The sequence below is a fragment of the Camelus dromedarius genome, chromosome 7, assembly GCF_036321535.1.
Source record: "Camelus dromedarius isolate mCamDro1 chromosome 7, mCamDro1.pat, whole genome shotgun sequence".
Taxonomy (NCBI): Eukaryota; Metazoa; Chordata; class Mammalia; order Artiodactyla; family Camelidae; genus Camelus; species Camelus dromedarius.
In genome coordinates this window covers 69,072,037-69,092,602 of record NC_087442.1, presented here as the reverse complement: position 1 = coordinate 69,092,602, position 20,566 = coordinate 69,072,037, and the positions used below count along the sequence as shown (strand labels likewise).

Below are 20,566 nucleotides of genomic sequence, written 5' to 3'. Positions count from 1 at the left end.
CGTCCAACAGGAGCTGGAAAATCTCTTGTGATTCAGGATCTACCATGAATAATTAGAATGCCTTGTCACAGAGGTCACTAAAGTTTATATAAAACACATTTTTTTCTGCTAATTGCTGTGCAGTTTAAACTTTTTTGATTTAGAAATTATTTTAGTTGTAATATTATGCAGCCTTAAAAGTGGTGGAAATCTGCAATATGCAACAACATGCTTGAAACTTCAGGGCATGTTAAGTGAAATAAGGCAGTCACAGAAAAACAAATACTGCATGATCCTACTTAGATGAAGTATCTAAAGTAGTCAAAACTCCTAGAAGCAGATACTAGAATGGTGTTATCAGGGGCTGGGGGGAAAGAGAAATGGAGAGTTGCTAACCAATGGGTATAAAATTTTAATTATGCAAGATAAATAAGATCTTGAGATCTGCTGTACATTATGCCTATAGTGAACAATACTATACTGTACACTTAAAATTTTGTTAAGAGGGAGGATCTCATGTTAAGTGTTCTTAGTCCAGTAAGATAAAAGAAGTAAAAAAACCTTAATTTAAAATCCTTTTACTTTTAGGAAGAGACTTTCCTTCAATCTCTACATATTAAAGAATCAATAAGATATATGACAACATGATAACATAGAAAAAAATCAACTGGATTTAGAAACAAATAATATGGTGATCCACCAGTATCTTCTGTCTTATCAGCCATGCCTCTCAGGTCTACTTTTCTTGTAGAAATTCATGATAATACCTGACTGGTCTCTCTCAGCTAATCTGTATAAGTTACTATACATAACTACAGAAATCTAAGGTATAAGTAAGTTATTGCTCTAAAACATAGATATGTTTAATTACTTCAGTACATTAGTTGACACTCAGCTAAAAGGAGCAATGTAACCTGTAATAATAAGAAATAATAGAGCATCATATAAATGAAACATCTATTAGGTACATTTCCAAAGTCACTACTTAATTGTCTTCTTCCCAACTAAAATAATCATTCTATTGGACCCATAGCGACCTTTCTGCTTACTTATGGTCTTGGGAAACCTGCCTAGTTTTTAGTTTCCCTCCAAGATCTCCTCTGGTGACAGCAAATGTTCCCTAATGTACATTAGAAAAAGAAACATCTTAATAGTAAATGTTTCTTAAAGAAATATTTAGTCTGCTACTTGTCTGTAGTAGAATCTGTACAAGTTGTTATTTGATTTGACCAAGAATTTATGCCAAGTTGTTTTTTGTTTAATACAGCAATAGATCATGGACTTCTTCAAGAAACACCATGACATTCAGATACTTTTCCACCTGAATTAGATAAGAACCACAACTGGTGAATTTGGTTCACTGGCTTGGTGCCTTAATAACTACTCTTGCCAATACCTTAAGGATTCATTCCCCTCTGAGTTGGCCCCTTCTTTCTCTCCTTTGTATGTATTAAAAGCAAAAAAACAATCTTCTAGTTAGTAAGCAGTGAAGCTAAAAGGTTCTGTCATATTAACTATTCATCATAGTCAGTATGCAGAGGTACTCCTGTCTTTCTTTGGTTTATGAGTTTCCTATTTTATGTTTTGTTGGTTCTGCTGCCATCAGCAAAAATAGAAAAAAACTAAATTTCTACTGAAAACATTTATTTCTGTTAATTTCTCTGCAGTAGAATATTTCTATTATCAGCAATTTTTAATTTAGGACCAGAACTTTCATTTCAAGTGGTCTCAGCCAAGCAGTCATACATTTGGGTACTTAGATGTAACAGTATAAACACTTTCCTGTTAATTTCTCCATTACCTGACACCTTCTAAACAGATACTCAATAAAAATTTTAAAAAGACTGTTGGAAGGCACTCAATAAATATCCATTCCTTTTCCTGACCCTCATACCCCAGAGCTGCCTGAGTAAATTTTGTACAACGTAGGAAACATTAAGGGTCTAATAACAGTATGTTTTTCTCTCTCTCCTTTTCTTCCTCCTTCCCCCAGCTCCCTTACCCCCATCTCTCTTTGTCTCTTTCCCTCTCTCTCTCTCTCTCTCTTTTTTTTAAAATTACAAATAGGAACAACATTTTGATTCTTGTCTTCTAAACTTACTAGATTTTCAATTTTTTCTTAGGATGCCAAGCTCTATCACTTTGACTGTTATTAAAGCAAACAGCTCTGTGTAGAAATTGCAGCAGAGAAAAGCTACACTATAAGTAGTTTTCAGAGCATGTACTATTGAACTCATAAATACACAATATAAATCAAAAGCTCAACTGAGAAAACATTGTGTATTAAAGACTTCTTGAGGATATGAAATCTTGTACATACAGGAAAGTATAATCTAAAATATCTCTCTGGATTAAACCAATTGATCTGAGAGCAGTTTACATGAAACTCATTGTGTTAATCCCATGATATAATTGATTTTATTGAATAGTGTTGGGTGGGGTCCCTCTGATCTAAGTTGAGGGAGCTCGTAGCAATACTCTACAGATTTGCTCACTGTATTTATGTCACAGTGTTGCTAATTATGGTGTTTTTTGCACTGCATTTTTTTTTCTTTTTTTTTTTAATTGAAGTATAGTTAGTTACAATGTGTCAATTTCTGGTATACAGCATAATGTCCCAGTCATGCATATCTATACATATATTTGTTTTCATATTCTTTTCATTAAAGGTTATTATAAGATACTGAATACAGTTCCCTGTGCTATATAGAAGAAACTTGTTTTTTATCTATTTTTATATATAGGGGTTAACTTTTGCAAACTTGCATTATTTTCTTGATGTTCACCTTTAGAAAAATTTTCTAATGTTAGTTCTTACGAGTTACTGAGATTCTCTTGAACAATTGATATTTTTAAACAAATTTTTGTGACTCACCAGTTGATCATATTTGTCCCCCTACAGTGCCTGAAAAAACCTTTAGACAAATTTATGTCTTACATTTATAACTTCTTGGTAAATGCATTCTTGCCACGTGCCTGGTTTTGTTCTGTCAGTATACCTGCTTTGCCTGTGTGACATTATTGCTCTCTTTATCTTATTGCTGTTTTTAATTAAATAATAAAAAATAATCTGAAATTTATTAGGTCATTTACCAATTACACACAACATACAATATTTATAACCCCTTTAAATACTTTTGTTGTTACTGAAATATATCTACATACAAATAATAGTATTATGTCTGGATAGAGACAGTCATAAATATGTAAGGTGATACTATTTTTATTGCTCTTCCTCTGAAAGTTACAACTGTTTATTCAAAACTTAAAATCTTCTATTGAGAATAAATAAGACAAATTATGAACTTCTTCCCAACATCAATCCTATTCTCTCATCCCCATCAAAGACATTATTTCCTCTTCTATGCTTCTGAAAAATCTCTTTTTGCATATATCTTTAGAGTACATGTAGTCTTATTTATTACAACTATTTATCAATCTGGTTATCTCCCTCCATACTGTGTGTTCCACAGTTCTGGCCCAAGGCAGTCAGAAAGCCTCAGGTGATGTTTGCTAAATGGCAAACCCAGGTAAAGATTTACTCCGCATTTAAAGGCTGAAACCCCATGTAACTTTGATATCCTCAAGACACACAGTTATCATAATTACATAAAAGAAATGATTAAGAGTTTAATCAATTAAAAAGGGCATAGAGTTTATAACCCTCATTATGGCAAGTACATTATTGAACTGCTGGTGGGTGTAAACATTTCAAGTCTTCTAGATGTATTAAGCTTTATAATGTTACAAGAGTTGACTTGAGATATATCAAGGAAAAGACGATGATTAATCAAGTGTACTCCAAAATCAAAATTTCCAAATATGGGATAATAAGAAGAGAAAGAGATTTGAGAAATTATATGAATAAATTCTTACATCTCCAGGGTCACCTATAACTCTAAAGGATATCTGTACCAATGAGTAACCTTACATATTTCCAGAAAGAAAGTAATCTCATTTTAATCCATTTTCAAATACTCCTCACACTCAGAAAGCAACTGGTTTGAATAATAACTTTTGTCGTGAAAATTACCAGCAAACAAGAAGTGTATAGTTGTTGAACTGGCATAATGAATTCGTATCGGTTGAACTGAATAGTTAGAGCAAAATAATTGAGAGCAACAAACATTAAAATTACTTTAAAAGCATCACAGTGTGTTTGAATAACACATATTACAATATGTTGCAGCTGTTAATGACAAGAAATAATGTTTTTAAGGAAGTAATCTTCAATTAATCACTTCCTCTCTTAGTGGGATAATTTATGGAAATGAAATGAGGCTAATAAACCAGAAAGAATGGGAGGAAAGAAAGAAGTTAAATAAATTGCTTCCTTTTGTAACAACAAAAAGTCATGATATCCATCATTTGGCCAGAAATATCATGTTGCTAAAGGCTGTATTTAGTATTTGATTCTCTTCCAATATAGCAGAAACAGAAGGCATCACATTTCAGCTTTCCATTTATTTCACTCTCCATTTTAACCCCATAAATGTCTCCCAAGATTGAAATGTTAATAATGTAAGAATCTTAGGTAATGTGACTTCATGCAGAAAAGACAGATAGGTGAGGCAGTGAACCACATATGTATTCAACAGTTTGATCTTTTTTGTCATTTTTGATGTTCTCCCTCATGAGGAGATTAAAAAGTTGAATTTCATAAATAATGTATATAAAAGTAAAACTTAATTTGAGGGAAGGGCAAATGGTTGCAAATTATATTAAATACTTAGCAAATTCAGCTAGTTGCTGAACTACACAAAAAGGAATCTAATTCCACTTGTTTTTTTTATCACACTGTAATTTTCATATTTTACATTGTAAGTTTCTTCCTCAATATTGTTCACTGTAAAAGATAAAGCAAAGGAGGAAAGGAAATACTGTCCATCAACTCTTGATGACACAGAAACCTGGAGATTTTCACTTCTTATGTATAAATAACATTACTTAGATTTTGATATTTCTTACTGGAGTCTAGATGTTTTTCTCCAGAAACATAATAGACATTTTATCAATAGAAAAGACTCTTAATTTGACTTCAAGTAAATGAATGGTATCTCTTTAAGTAGCAGTAGCTGAAAAGGCATTTCATGGATGAATCAGTAATTCTTGGGAAGCCATAAAATATTTATAAATTAAAAAAGAAGATAAAAAATTTCATTAATCCTTAATATTCATGTGTATTTTGGACTTGACTGTATATTAAGATGGCTAACAACTGATCTGATAATCTTATATGTTGTAGTGTATTTAACACAAATTTACAGTATATACTAGCTTTATAACAGGGGTATTGTTTCTTCATCAAGATAATGCTTAGTGCAATGTTTCTCCAAGGTTCTGTGCGATGCTTATACCAACTAGTTTCTTGTAAATGTCTGTGGCATGTGGGTTTGCATGCATACATGCACCTACAAAAGTCCATGTGCTTAATATGCTTAATATATAAATTTGTCAAGTACAACAAAGACTCAATTAATGAAACTTTAGAGAAAATTTAAACTAATAATTTATCAAATTGCTAAAACAAATTTAAATATTAAAATGTTTTGTTTTATACCCCAAAGTAAGATCTGTCTCTGGTACTGGGAAATAATTATCAATCAGAAAACAACATTTAGAATTTTACAATTCAAGGAGTTTCTAGTTTTCCTTGAATTCACAGATTCCTGTGGATTTATGTTTAAATGCTTTTGTCAGTGCACAGAAAGGTAGATGGATAAACAGATATAACTAGGGTAATTAATTTTATTGTTCATAGATAATTACTATATTAGAGAGCATTACTAGTATCTTAGTTTTAAGGTATCTATTAAAATATGAAAATGAAATTGATGCGTTTTGAAGTTAACTATGAAACCTTTATAATATTGTGCTTAACAATCTTGTCATATCAGAGGTTACAATGCTTCTTGATAGGGCAGGCTGAAACTCAATTATTTAAAAAGCAACATCAATATGAAGATATCTACTGCAATATTTAGTCTACATTGAACATCAGATATGTTTTATTTTCATGATTTTATAACAAATTTACCAAGAAAGCATATATAATTTACATGACAGAGTAAAATTACCAAAGGAATTTATACATTCAAAAATCAGGAAACATCAGCTTTAATATTTAGTTTACTTTTTTCAAAAGTTATGATAGAGGGCAGAAAACACTCACGTGCTGAAGCAGAAACCTTCCATAAACAATAATGAAAATACCATCTTGTATTTTAATATGTTTTCTTTGTAAGTTTTGGAATTAAAAAAAATACAGCATGTTTAAAAACTTCCCACTTACAACAGTTAAACTACAGGTGTATAAACAGTTGAGTGACCTCTGATGACATATTTAAAAACTTTACTAAGGAACATTGATAGCACAAAATATTTCAAACCTCTTTTTATTCGTCTTACACAGGTTGTGTGTGCAAGTCTGGCATACATATATTATGAATAACTGGATTATTTGCCTAATATAATATATCAGAAGATGACTGTGGTGATGACTGATTTTCTCCAGTGTAAACAGTTACAAGGGCTTACAAAAGTTATAGAAGATCATGTTGTAATAATTTCATTCCAGGATGCATACTTCTTTATACTTTAACATCTCTGATATCAGAATGTCTTACAGTTGCTCTTGGTCTGAGTTGACGTTGCTTTTTTCTGGAAAGAATTTATTCTTACTTCTGCCAGACATATAAGACCCTACTAAGCTGACAGCTCCTTAAATTAAAGTTTTGTCTGAAGCTTTTGGTCCACTCTGTTGATGTGAAATCAGAAAGTAAATCTTCATGAGGACCACTTTGTGGTTCAAGGAGTAAAACAGGCAAATTGCTTTGCTATCCTCTTCCACGTGGGAATTTATTTCTCCTTCGAGCCAATACTGAAACATACTGAGTCCTGGCTTGATGCTGGGACCATCATCTATTAGACTGCCCCCTTTAGGCAGTTTTTCTTTCTTAGCAGTATATAAAATAATGGTGCATCTTACATTCAGTGACATCTTAGACTTGAGACAACTTGGTACTTTATGAAAGTTAGGGGTTTTTTTTGTTTTTTGTTTGTTTGTTTTTTTTAGGGCTGACAGCAGCTCATCTATCAAGTCTTGAGGCTTCTCTAGGGCCCAAGTACTCAGATTCATAGTTGAATACTCTATTTGTATTAAAGAAGCTAAAGCGCAGACCAGATTAGCATTGCTACGAAATACTGAATTTACAGCTCTGCAGACCATGAAGATGACACTGCCGAAGATATTTTATGAAATTCTTGAATAATTTTGACGCTAACCAAGCTATAAATTGAAATAGAACACATTTTACCGTGGGAAGTTAGAAAGGAAATGCATGTTCCAATAAATAGTTCCAAGAGAATTATTACGAAGTGAAATTCAATGATGGCATTAATTGAGAAGTTAGGACCTAAAATATTGCAAAGATTAAAAAATTTAAGGTGATGTTAATTTTTAAAAATTGTTGGTACTTATGGTATAGTTTTTTCCTTTCTGGACATGTAGATCATAGTACAGCTTGTTTAGTAAAGAAGGAGGAATCAGAGGTAGTTTAAAAGGAAATTGATTCAACCACTCTTGTTCTTGAATGCAAAGTCAGACAAGCTCCAATTTTGTGCACAACAGTTATTTTAAGGAAGGGAACATATTGGAGGTTTCTTGTTAGCATTGTGTATGAGGTGTGAGTGGGAAGACAAGAGGATCTGCCAGCACATATATATTTAGGGTTTTATACTGAAATTTCCCCAGGCGACAGGCCACCACTGATGGAGGAGTGTGTGCTGGACCAAAGGGAAGTGGAGCTAGATTTTTCTGTTTCAGCCAGGCCAGCTCACCATCAGTGCTGCCTTTACAAGAGAGGGAACAGAGCACTGAGTGAGTGTTAAAGGTTTCATCGAGGGTGAAATTTCTTCCACCTTAATTGTGAGTTATTTTATATAGTCCCTCTATTAAAACCTCAGGATATGTAAAATATGGAGTGTTACAGAATATGTTTACCATTACAGCTGGAACTGATCGTCCTGAAGTGTATAATTTGGCTTCACGTTGCTTAGCAGTTTTCTGTGAAAACATCTCATATCTTTATATGTTTCCATATGAGCACACATATTTTATTCAATGTGAGATGTGACATTAGCAAGACAACATACATGATTTAACGGGGCTGAGCTCTGGAGTTTTGCCCACTTTACTTTCAAAGGTTGACATCACCTATTCCAAGATAATTCACTGATTCCTAATAGTAAGACTCAGTCTGACCATATGGGAATGCCTGACTTAGTTCCCAAACATTTGAAATTTAGTTTGGTGTTTATTTTTTATGTTCGGTCAATTAGCAAGACAAGCAGACAAGGAATACAGAGGCCTTCAAAGAAGGAATGTTTTACTGCTGCAGAGCTTCTTGAGCCGTTTCACCATTTCCTCCCATATATTACCAGCATCTACTTGGAGTTGTTTTTAAACACACACACAGACCCAGGAACACTGAAACACAGCAATGATTTTTCCTCCCTGTAGTATGTGTTCCAACTGAAGAATCAGGAGAAAAACTGATTCACGATTATTTTTCTTTCCATGACTAAGCAATTTTATATTCCCAAAGTTTATAGCCTTACACCACTCTAATTTCATCAAAACACAACTTTAAAATCTGAAGCACTCTCCAAAGCCCATTCAATAGTCAACAATTTATCCACAGTCTCATTTTTAAAAAATAATAAATATGTCTTTGGTCAGCTTTTCCTTTGTATATATGTACACTCATACTTCCAGCATATATAACATTTTGATAAAAATACTAACTGGGTCTATGAAGAGACTGGACTGCTAACCAAATGGATGTATCAGTAAGATTTATATACTTCTCTAGCAATCTTTAAAACACAGCACAGTATCTGACATAAAGTAGTTTATAACTATAATTTATTAGTTAATTGCTGGTTGATGATATTTCTTAAGAAAGGTTCCACTTTTGAATACAATGGTGTTAATAACAATGTGTGACTTAAGTCAATTTCACAGTAAATAACAGATGCTATTTAGATCAAATCTCTACTGAAAGACAAAAATAATAATTGTTCTATAGCTTGAAATATTTAGATAATTAATTCAACAAATACTTATTACATATCTACTATATTCATGATATTGCATTGGTTAGAGCCCTAGAGATAAAAAAGTGAGCAATATAGCCAAGTCCATGTTGACATGGAGATTAAATCTGATTAGAAATAAGCTCTAGTTACATCACCTTGTTTCTTTTACTTCCAATATTATTATTAGCTTCTCCATATCTAAGCAAATATATTCTTTAATATAATGAATTAATAATTCAATACACTGTAATGCTTAAAAGCTGCTGATCATAATTCAATATTTCTATGCAAAATAGATGAATGGAAGACTAGTGAATGTTTTGTTGTCCAACTGAGAAAGCCATTTGAAAAATCTAACAAGGGTGTGTCAACAAGGTACCATATCCGTATAAAGACAAAAATTTATAAAATTTGCTCTAGCAATCTAGTGGTATCTTTTTTTTTTTATAATGAGAACAATTAACAGACAGGAAAGCAAACAGCAGACAGACAAAAAAATTTTGCAAGCAAAACGGATTCAAAGCATAAGATCATTTTGTGGCTATCTGTCTCCTGGTATTGGCATCCCCCAAACAGCCCTGTGGACATTCATGAATCAGATACCAGCACATGTAGGGGATACAACAGGGGGATATGACTTGCAGAAAGGCATCTAGGTTTTGGAATGCATGCTGGGTGCTATTTGTGTAGTGTGTTTTCTTTCTTAACATTCATGAACTATGAATATTCTACACACAGAATCAGTAGATCAAATCCAGTAACTGATAAAAATATTAGATCTTCTTTTAGGATTAATGTAAAAGGCACGAAAAAAGTCAATAGGATAATTGGATAATTATGTTCAATTACATGTAAAATGTACACGTGTGACAATTTTAGCCATTTTTAACTAAGAGTTGTTCATTAGCAGTGATGTCATTGCTGAGTTTTCCCAGCAGAGGGAAGCATAGTCTAATTATTGTTTTTGTAAAGGGCTGAAGTAGGGGAAATGAGACATACTACAATTATACTGCACTTTTAAATGAAGATTGGTTGATATTTCATCATTAAGTAAGCAACTTGACATTAAATAGGCCTTGACATCTTTTAGGAATCATAAAATGAACTTGGTCCAAAATCCTCAGCGTGAAGACCTCCAGACTATCTTCTACTTGAGCAGAATACCTAGCAATATTACACTGGCTCTATATTATCAGCATATTAATAAATAAGTTGCATGGCTTATTTTAAGACTACACTGTCTTCTTTGATATATTTAAATGAATATTTTTGTTGCCTCCTACACTCAGGTTGCTACTATGTACGAAAGCCTGTACTTAAACCTGGTTTTGGTTGGTTAATATGAGAAAATTGAGTGTTGACTCTCATAAGGGTCTAATATCTTGAATTTATCATAACTAAAATAAAATATAATTCAGTGCTTTGTGTTCATTAGAATTTTCTTTCCACAAGATTTTCTTTCTCTTTAGTTGGACTTCTCTAAGTACTCTGGGAGAGCTGTGTACTCTGCATGCATGTGTGTGGATATATGCATTATTGCTTATGATTTTATCCAGGTTGAAAGATTAAAAAAAAATGCTGTAACTTACCATGGTGTTGTAAGTCTGAACAGTGAGTGAGTGGATCTCCATTTCTTATATCTTGTCGTCTCGTGCGTCTAAAACAATTATATTTAAAAGGTATTATTGTATGTCTAGTCCCTCTTGGGAATTTGTCATAAGAATTGAGAAGAATCAAAATCAAAGACTCTAGGAGTTTATCAGAGGAGATGCATCCACATCTGACCAGAAGATTTTTTTAACAGCAGCTCATCATACCTGAAAGAGCAGTATCCGAGATGGGAAACAGTGTACAAATATACTAGCAATGCATTAGAAGTCTTTCAAAGTATTGATAACAAAAAATTCATGGTTTCCTGCTACTGAACATCAATCAGTAAGAATGTAACATCTAGAAAATCTAAAATTTTTAACATCTTAAATTCTGAAGAAAAAGCACAAAATGTAGAGTAGCAACCCATTTATTCAATAAATAGAATTAAACTTTTTTTCCCTGATTACTAATGAGGGAATAAGCTTGAAAATTAAAGTTCATATGAATGTTCTCTTTCTCATAATACTTATACATAATTCCTTGAATAGACTTCTCTTAAATTATAGTATTAAGACTGAATTCTATTTTTAAGTTAGCTTTTAATTTTCCTTTTTGGTTGCTGTATCAACCTTTTTTTAATAAAATGTTTCTTTTATGATCATATGGTTATGAATGCAAATCAATTTACCTATGAAGTCAGTAAAAGGACAAAACCAACAACAAATACTGAGGAGCAAGGCTCCTCATTTTATCAGAGAGAGGCAAGAGAGAAGATGACAAACGTACCTCTAAGAGGAAAGCTAAATTTGCTATAAAAATCTAAATTAATCTCTCTTGCGTTCTACTGCTCAGATCATGTTAGTTACTGTACATTCTGGGTGTCTTCCCTCTAAACCTTGACAGGGAAGGAGGTTGGCTCCAGTCACTGTGGTATAAATAAGATGTGTATTTCGAGTAAGAGGCTAAATATGGAGACTGGCTATGTGTAACAGACTGGAAAAGATTGGGGACACCTGTCCAACCGTTTTCTGCATCTATTTTCATGAGTATTGTCTTGCTGCAAAGTTAGTGATCGTCCCTGAAAAGAGTTCTCACAAAGGCCATTGAGAGCTGCAAACATGGAATTTGTTACTGTATTCATAAATTTAGAAGTCCCAAGTATTTATAGATTTCTATTTCTAGAATTGTGAGACTATCAAGCAGATGTTGCACATTTCAAAATTGAGCCAACAAGGGAACTTGTGAAACACGAACCACAAAGCATTTGGGAAGGCATTTTTTACTGCCATTTAAGCTTTTGAAAATGCCCTCACAAGGAATATATAAATTGTGAGGCTTCTAAACATCCTTTTCAAAGACACATGAAATTGGATTAAGCAAAATCTGCAAGGCACAACAAAAATGTGTTAGTGATAATTCCTTCAACCTTGGATTCTAGGTATGCAGTAAACACATTTCAAATATTATAATATGACCCAGCTTTTAACTTATTATAGATGTACTTATCTTATTTTTATCTTCTGATTAAAAAAGTTTAAAATTTAAATGGATTATTATTAAATTAGGTGATATTATACATGGAAAGGAAATAATACCCATTTTTAGTTCAAACTTAAACTTCACTTTTTCAAGCAATATTAAAAACCCTCTAATGCTAAATGATTTTAAGAACCATCAATTTTTATTTTTAATTAATTTAATTTTATTGCTGTGAAAATGGCATACTGCTATTTATTAAACTATCCATGGTTTCTTTGATTGATAACATTATCTCCACACTACATTTTTGTTTCAAATTTAAACCTCCAACAAAATTTATAGGTATATGAAAGTAATACAAATATGCTGCCTAAATTCTGAACATTGAGGGTTTAAAAACTGAGTATTTATTAAATGGAATAAGCTAATACAACATTTATATTTAATATTATGACTAACAAGGTAACTGTTTTAATCCATATGGACTGAGTATATGAAAGGTTAAAGTTGTAGATGATTTAACATTATAGTCAATATTAACTAAAGTGTGTAGTCAATATATCTGATTAGACATTAGGGTTATTTTTCTTTAATATTTTTTGCAAACATTTAAAATGATTCAAATATTTCAGAATGCATCTCATTAGCAATGAAAAAACTCACAATCATAGCCTCTTATAAAACACTAGCTAAGATAAAAAAAAAACAAATTTTATTGCTTCTAAATTGCAGTGGTTTAATAATGCTGATTTCTCTTAAATATTTCAATAGGTTGATGGGCATACTGTTAGTCTTTAGGTTTATATTAGCAAGTATTGTATATTACTTTCATCTATCATTGCTTGTTTTTTAAATACTGGTGAGTATCAACAGAGAAAAGTAGCCTTAAGTGAGTGGTAGAGAATATCTTAAGGTAACTATTTTGTCAAATTAAGAAAGTGTTTTTGTTTTTTAAAGCAAAAATGAATCAAATTACTGTACAACTTTTAGGATGTGTCTTAAAGTTCCCTGAAGTATAACTGCACCTCCTGAATATAACACTCTACTGAGTGACGAAATGTCCATTCCCAACGCATTCAATATCCTAGACAGCAACTTACAGTTGATTTCTCTAAACATACTGTTTTAGATAACTTCTAGGCATAGCTTAGCAACTTTTAGTCAAGCATGTCTGAAAAAAGCACTTTCAAGAATTATCAAAAATACACTTTAAATATTTGTATAATACATGTGTACAGGTTGATAAATAGATATTTTATTACATAGTTTTATATTTTAAGTTCAAATAAGGCAAGTACAAGATGATGCTATGATAATTTAGTAGACTTTAAATTTTGGAGATTCACATAAAAATATGTTTTAACGCTGGTTAACTAACATTATACAAAAATACGGTATCTTCAAAACTAGAAAAAAATATTCTTGACTTTTTATAATTTGGTCCCTGTGTACTAAGACTCCATAGGTAAGTAAATTCTTATATCTGAGAATTTTCCATTCATCCAAGGACATAAATTGCCTTATTAAAATTTAAAACCAGGACAGAATGTTGCTGGACAGAAAAAGAAGAACAGTTTTTGGTCAAAAGACACAAGGCCCAGTCTAGACCGTGCTGGTGACTTTCTCTTCAGCTTTCCCCCATGTGTAAGATGCAGTTGCAAAACTTTACAATTTTCAAGTGTAAACATTCAAGGATATTATCATGATGTTTTAGATTTCCCTTCATAATTTATCAAAACCATTTGTTTCATTACACTGAGTACCCAACTGTACTATTACACAATCGTCTGACAATTTTGACTATTTAAGGGAAAGAAACAAAACAAAACAAAACAAAAATCCCTCTACATCTCATTTTAGTCATCAGAAAAAAAGGGGATATACTTATAGGAAGAAGTGGTTCCAAAAATGGAATCAAGTAAGATAACTATGAAACACTATTTATATCGAATATTCCTCTTACCTCTTTGCAGTAGGAAAATAGCGAGAGCATGAAGAGCCATCCCAGGCACAGTAGGGGTCTCGGGCCAGGCAGCACTCCGCACAGGCTTGCCCGTAAACATCACATCGGTGTAAAGGGAGCTGCGCCACCCCCGCAGTGGAGCCAATGTACAGCTGTTGCTGTGGGAAGAGTTTACTGTTATGACAAAAACCAACTTGTCTTTCATATCTCTTTTTTCTTTTAAAAAAAGGTTATTTACACATAACTTAGCAAAAAATACACTCATATTTGTGGGTTTAAAAGCACTCCATTATTGGTGGTTTCTTCAAAGGACTGGCAGGAAACATTACCATTTAAAATACAGCAAGATGAAAATCTAAGTATTTGACTGAAACAAGTATATATTATAACTATAAAACCAAGGGAAGACAGTAATAGTTATATATCAATTATTTCTCATAAAAACTTTTAAGAAGACAGTAAGGCACTGAACAATGTAAAGTTCAAACCTTCAGTTTTTGTTCTTAGCTTGCTCTATTTACTTCTGCTGTTTTATAATGTTGATTACTCAGATTATCTACTTTGCAATGTATTCTGATTGGTCTTGAGGCAGGGATCTTGTGCTTGTGACTCCTGGAGGCCCTACTGCATAGCCTGTGATGTAGTCTGCCCTCCCATAAGAAGGGAAAGGATGACGTTTTGGTACTTGCATTTGGTAGGAAGTTTTGCTCAACACCAACTGTCTTGCCTTTGCACTATCTCCAGGAAGATTACTTTAAACAAAAGTACTCAATTACTTCTCATTCAAAAGATCACCAGATGGGGGAATCAAGTACATGCTAGCTGGTGTCCTAGACTTGGGAAAAAAGCTCAGGTGTTGTGGAAAAAGTGGGGTGTTCGATGCAACATACCTGGATTCTAGGTCTTCCCTGACATTAACTCTGTGTGATCTTGGGCCATTCACATAATTTTTCTAAGACATAACTTCCTTATTCATAAAATGAGCTTGTTTAACTAGATCTTTAATGTATGCATCCTGATAAAACTATGATGCCACTGTCCTCAGTGAATCTGAAGTTATGACATGAGGCAGAATACAGAAGAAAAAAGAAAGCTTTCTAGAAGCCAATAATTCAGGATTTCAATACAATTTTAAAAATAACTTTAATAAAGTTAAGCCAACATAGTGTATCAGTTGCAAATTTATGTAAACACAAAATGAAATACAAATAAAATTGTTTTGTAATTTTCTACTTCTTACTGTAGTTGCTGTCATAGCTCCCTTCTCCTGCACTAGGTGATTGAACAATTATAATAGAACATTAAATAGAAGTTGAAACATGTGATAGTACATATGAAAAAGACCTCAAAAGTGTATTTTAATTTCTCCACTCTATAAATGAAAAATAATTTGCAGAAAAGCCAGTCTCTGAATCATGGTGTGCTTTTTTATTATTGCAAATTGCCGGACAGTCAGCAATGGATATAATTAAAACTGCATTTCAAAAGGCTTTCAAACATGGACTACATATATCAAAGATAAATTTAAATGAAGATTGAAGTATCTATTAGAATTGAAGAAATTATTGAGGTTAAAAGGAACACTTTTATAGAAAATAATTACATGCTTAAAGCTAACCAATTTACTTATATCTTAATTCAAGAAAGGGGAAAAAGGCAGACGAAGTAATGGAAAAAAAACCCTACTATTATGGAGGCAGTCATCCTGATAAACAGTGCTTACTCCATTCCAGTAAGTGAAGAATATTTACAGTATACAATATTGTAGCACAAAATAGTCTGTAGAAGAGGCTATCTGTTAAACATGAGCAACTTCTTACTATATTCACCTTGTCTTGTTGTATTGAAAGATAGGACAAACCACAGCAAATTAAGAAATGATAGTTTAAGCCTCGGGGAAAAAAAGATGGAGTATTATTAAGCTTTTTTTGTTGGGAGAAAATTAGATTGATTTGTACTCCTCTAAAAGCTTCTACTGAGCCTGTATGTGGTAACAGCTGATCATAATTTGAGAAACATTAACAAAGAACTTAACTAATGGAAAGAAATTCTTTTTTGTCTCCTATTCTTTATTTCTGTCTTCCAAAAGCACCTTTAAAAAAATAAACTTAGATTGTATTGAAGGCAAGCAATCTCAATCTGATAAAAAAAAAATGAAACAAGCATAACATTTAAACAACAATTAAATTAGTTAAAATGGGGAAGCAGTCTCCAGAAGCATGGATGGCACTGGCGAACACAGACATGAACCATGTACTGTGGTCGTAACTATTTAAAAAGCTATTGACCAAGTAGGTTATAATAAGGAGATCTCTATGTTTGGCCAATAACTTTTAAGAAGTATGAACAAAATGAATTCTTACAGATTTCTAAGAATATTACATTTGAGTGGAAAAGGATTTGTTATCTAGACAATAATATCTGAATCTGTCACGTCCTTTTAGGAGAAAAACAGAGAAATAATACACGAGAACAATATGAAATCAAAAATATGGCAACTGAAATTATTGTAATAAAAACCTCAAGTGTGATTAAATGCCAAAAATTAAATACAATTCAATGTCTAGTTTTCATTTTACAATTATTCTGCAGTACTATTAATGATCTGCAAGACTATTCATGCTATCTAAATGAAGTATAGGGAGGCTTGCAGGCACCACTGAGCATAATCCAGTCACTAGCAAATAGCCTCATGTGCTTTTTCTGCCCAATTTAACATCACCACAGGCTTTTTCACTATCCTCCTTAACAAGTTGCGGGTCATAAGCAGGAGATGAGCCCATTTATCCAGAGATTAGTTGCAACACTGCTTCTCCCTCTTGAAACTACTGCCTCACTTTTAAAATTTCCATGAGCATAAATGAAATTGAGTCACATCTGAATGAAATCAAACTTCAGTAATGGAAAACGAAGGCTAGGGACACTTTGTTCCAACCTGGTATTTCAGACTGATAAATTGTTTTTGTTTTTTGGTGAAATGTGTTTAATAGGTAATTCTTAGGTAGCTTGAAAAATGTTTGAACAGAAAGACATGTTTTACAAAAACAAATGCAGTGTAATTAAGATTGACAATGAAGTCCAGCTGAAGATAAATAAATAATTCAAAAAATCATTATGGGAAAGAATATTCCAGTCTAGCTTCCATCCTGGAAGTCCCCGGATTTCCTTGCCAACATATGACAATTTTTAGATTACAAGAACAGGTGAACACATACTTATGAGGTGTAAGATGACAGTGTCAGGTCAGCAGTATCTGCACTCTGGATTTCTCCAAATATCTTGGAGATTACCCATCTATTTTGATGCGGACGTGTGGAAAGGATATACACTGAGCTTTACTGGCACAATATTTTAGTCTCTTGTACAAGAAATAATGCATGGTCAGAGATAAAATGTGTAAACAATTCAGAAGTAAGATTTGCTAAATCATTCTCATATTCAACAATTTCGTATGTAAGTTTTCCCTACAGTGAGTGAGGGGCTTCCTACTCCATTCTGGGTTTTTTCTGCTAAGTTATTTAATAATTAATTTCAACTCAGGACCTAAGCAATCTTTTTTTTTTAAGTTACCTTTGATATACTGAGTAGAAAGGCTAGGTTACATTTATGCGGAAAAGATAATTCATTAGAAGTTAAAATTATATTTGTTTTGTACATATAATTTAGCATTTAGAAGTCATTTGTGTTTCTTAAGTGTCTTGCCAAAGCATTCATTCTATGCCAATGAAAAGACTATTAACACGCTGCCCTTAACTTTTGAATTCATGGAGTTTAATACCTTATCATTTGGCAGTGACTGTTTTTGCTATTTTTCCTTTTATATTTAGCCAAACTAAATGTTTTCTCTACCACACAATATACTGAAAAAGTAAAATTAACTTTTAAGTCAAAATCCTCCAAACATACACAGCCCAGGGCATAATTTTATTATCCTATAAAATATATTTTGTTTATCCATGCAAATTAAATTATAAATTTATTTATATTCTGAAATATCCACCAATGTTATTTTAAAGGATAGATAGATGAAATAATTATTGAGTAAATTATAATGACCAAAAAAATGCTAAAAATGAAAATTTACAGCAAATAATGATATAAGAAATGTATTCATAGGACACATATGAGGCTGGTCAAAAACATGACAGCAATGAAAATTACCTTAATTTTCATTCTACTAGTTATTGGAAGAATGCTCTTTTTTCTTCTTGATGTTTTGAACTACTGTTAATAAATCTATAAAATTTGATGGGACATAAATATATTTATCTATTTGAAACACATTAACAAAATATAGAATATTAATTATAATACATAATGATAGTACCTGTTTAGTGGAAAGCTCCATTGCTGAAATAACAGTTGGTTCCTAATGAAGAAAAAGAAAATGTGGACTATTTAGTCAATTATAAAAGTCACAGAACACGAACATAAATTTTCAGAGAGTTAAGTGCCCACAAGAGGCAATATAATTGGGAAATAAGACACGGGAAAGAAATCGCATAGTTAAATATTACATGTGCGGTGCAATCAATAGGAGCGTGTTCATGTCCTCTAGTCAAAGACCATCAGGAACATACCCGTAGTGGATGAGGCTGGGTTTATTGCTCATTGTGATAAGGGAGACCATGGGCATGCTAACAGAGTGTTGGAAAGGACTTAGATGTTCTGGCCTTGTGTAGGTGATCTGTGGGAGGGATCAAGGAAGTGAAGGTTTGCTTTGCACTAGAGGCTGTCAAAAAGCAGAGGTAATTCTACGATTAGGTATCTTCATAAGTCTTATTTAGAAGGAGTGAAGAACAGAGAGAGGTTATAGCAGCGACTGGTGAAGTTGCAATCACTCATCTGGAAAGGACAGGGAGATAGCTGGTCATCTTTGTGGTCTGGACAGTTTATGTTCTTGTCTGTGTTTAGACATGAGTACAGAACGGTCTTGCTTTTTCCTTGACTCATCATGGTCTGAGAGTGGCTCCACCTGGTGTCAGGGCTCTGTGAAAATGTGTATGTTCGACTGGAGAACACTGTGGCCTAGATGAGAATGTCAGGCCTGCTCCTGGTAACAGAGGAGAGGTGAGAGTATTGGGCAGGTTTCCAGCTGTCAAGAACTGTGAGAGCTCAGATGAGATGAGATCACTTCATTGTTAAAATGACTGTTTAAAGTTCAAAGGCCTATGTTTCAGGCCTTGCCAGAAAACATAATCTCTTCAATTTCTATCAACAGATTAGTCTAGAGAAGTCATAACTAGAGAAGTAATAATCACCAATACACTTCATTATAGTGTTCTTCTAAACCTATCATGACCATATGTAGTTTGCATAAATAAATGCTGTTCTTTGATGAACTCAGACCTCAAAAAAAAAAAAATGCATTCACCTGAATGCATTAACTTATTCTCTTAGACTCCCTTTCACTGAACTGGGCTCCATCTAATCTTTCATCAATGACAAACACAGCACGAAGAAGAGATGGCTTGGGGGTTTCAGAGATAGCTGATGAGAAAGGCTTAGGTGGGAAGAATAATGTTAAAGGGCCTCTCTGTGTAGGTGACCGAAGCTAAGCCCTGAAGAAAGTGTAAAAAGGTGAACTCTGGAGACAGACTGTATGGATTCAAATAGTAGTAACTGAGACCTGTCCAGAAGCGTGTCACTGAGTGAGGTGCGGAGCCTCTCTGTAATTCAATTTTCTCATCTGAAAAATGAGGACAGTGGTACCTTCCTCATAGGGCTGTTGAGAATATTAAATGAATTGATACATGTAAAACACTTTACAAATGTACTTCCCACAGAGTGTTCACATCTCTCCTCTCTCTCTCACATGCACATACATACACACAACACACACACACCCTCCCGTATCCTTTTCTTGCTATATGTGACATTTATGTATAATAACATATATATACGATGTTTGGCTTGCGTCTTGTGACTTTCCTCCTGTATTTCAAGGCGGAGTCTGAAGTATGCAAGCTCTTATCTGAAGGCAGGGAGCAGGAGTGCGCGATAGGATGTGGGGACAGTGGCAGAGGCATCTCATATGTTTCCTTAATTGTTTCTCTCATCCCCCAGGTCCTCCCCCCCACATTAATTTAGGACAGGGGTTTTTGCCTGTTTCATTTACTGCCATATACGTAGCAACTGGGATTGTTTCTGCTACAGTTAATCCTAGAACAACATGGGTCTGAACTTCACTATTTTTTTAATAGTAAATAATATAGTACTACACCATCAGCAGTTGGATGAATCCATGGATGTAAAACCAAAGATACGCAGGGCCAACTAAAAAGTTACACTTAGATTTTCCCCGGCACGGAGGATTGCTGCCCCTAACACCCGAGATGCTCAAAGGTCAACTATATTTACAAGTTCTCAATAAATATTTGTTAATGAATGACTAAATTCTCTATCAATTTTCCCCCTTCTCTCCTATCTTTTCTACTTCCCCCATTATACCCT

At 33.2% G+C, this 20,566-nt stretch overlaps 1 protein-coding gene across 1 annotated transcript in view; it reads right to left on the bottom strand.

Annotated features, from left to right (window-relative positions):
* SEMA3A (semaphorin 3A) overlaps positions 1–20,566 on the bottom strand; it is a 237,511-nt gene that overhangs the window by 5,140 nt on the left and 211,805 nt on the right. Inside the window, exons 14-16 of the mRNA XM_010977990.3 lie at positions 18,441–18,482; positions 14,114–14,271; positions 10,668–10,735 (exon numbers count right to left, since the gene is read on the bottom strand). Coding sequence (XP_010976292.1) covers positions 10,668–10,735; positions 14,114–14,271; positions 18,441–18,482 — 268 coding nt within the window. The remainder of the gene's footprint in view (positions 1–10,667; positions 10,736–14,113; positions 14,272–18,440; positions 18,483–20,566) is intronic.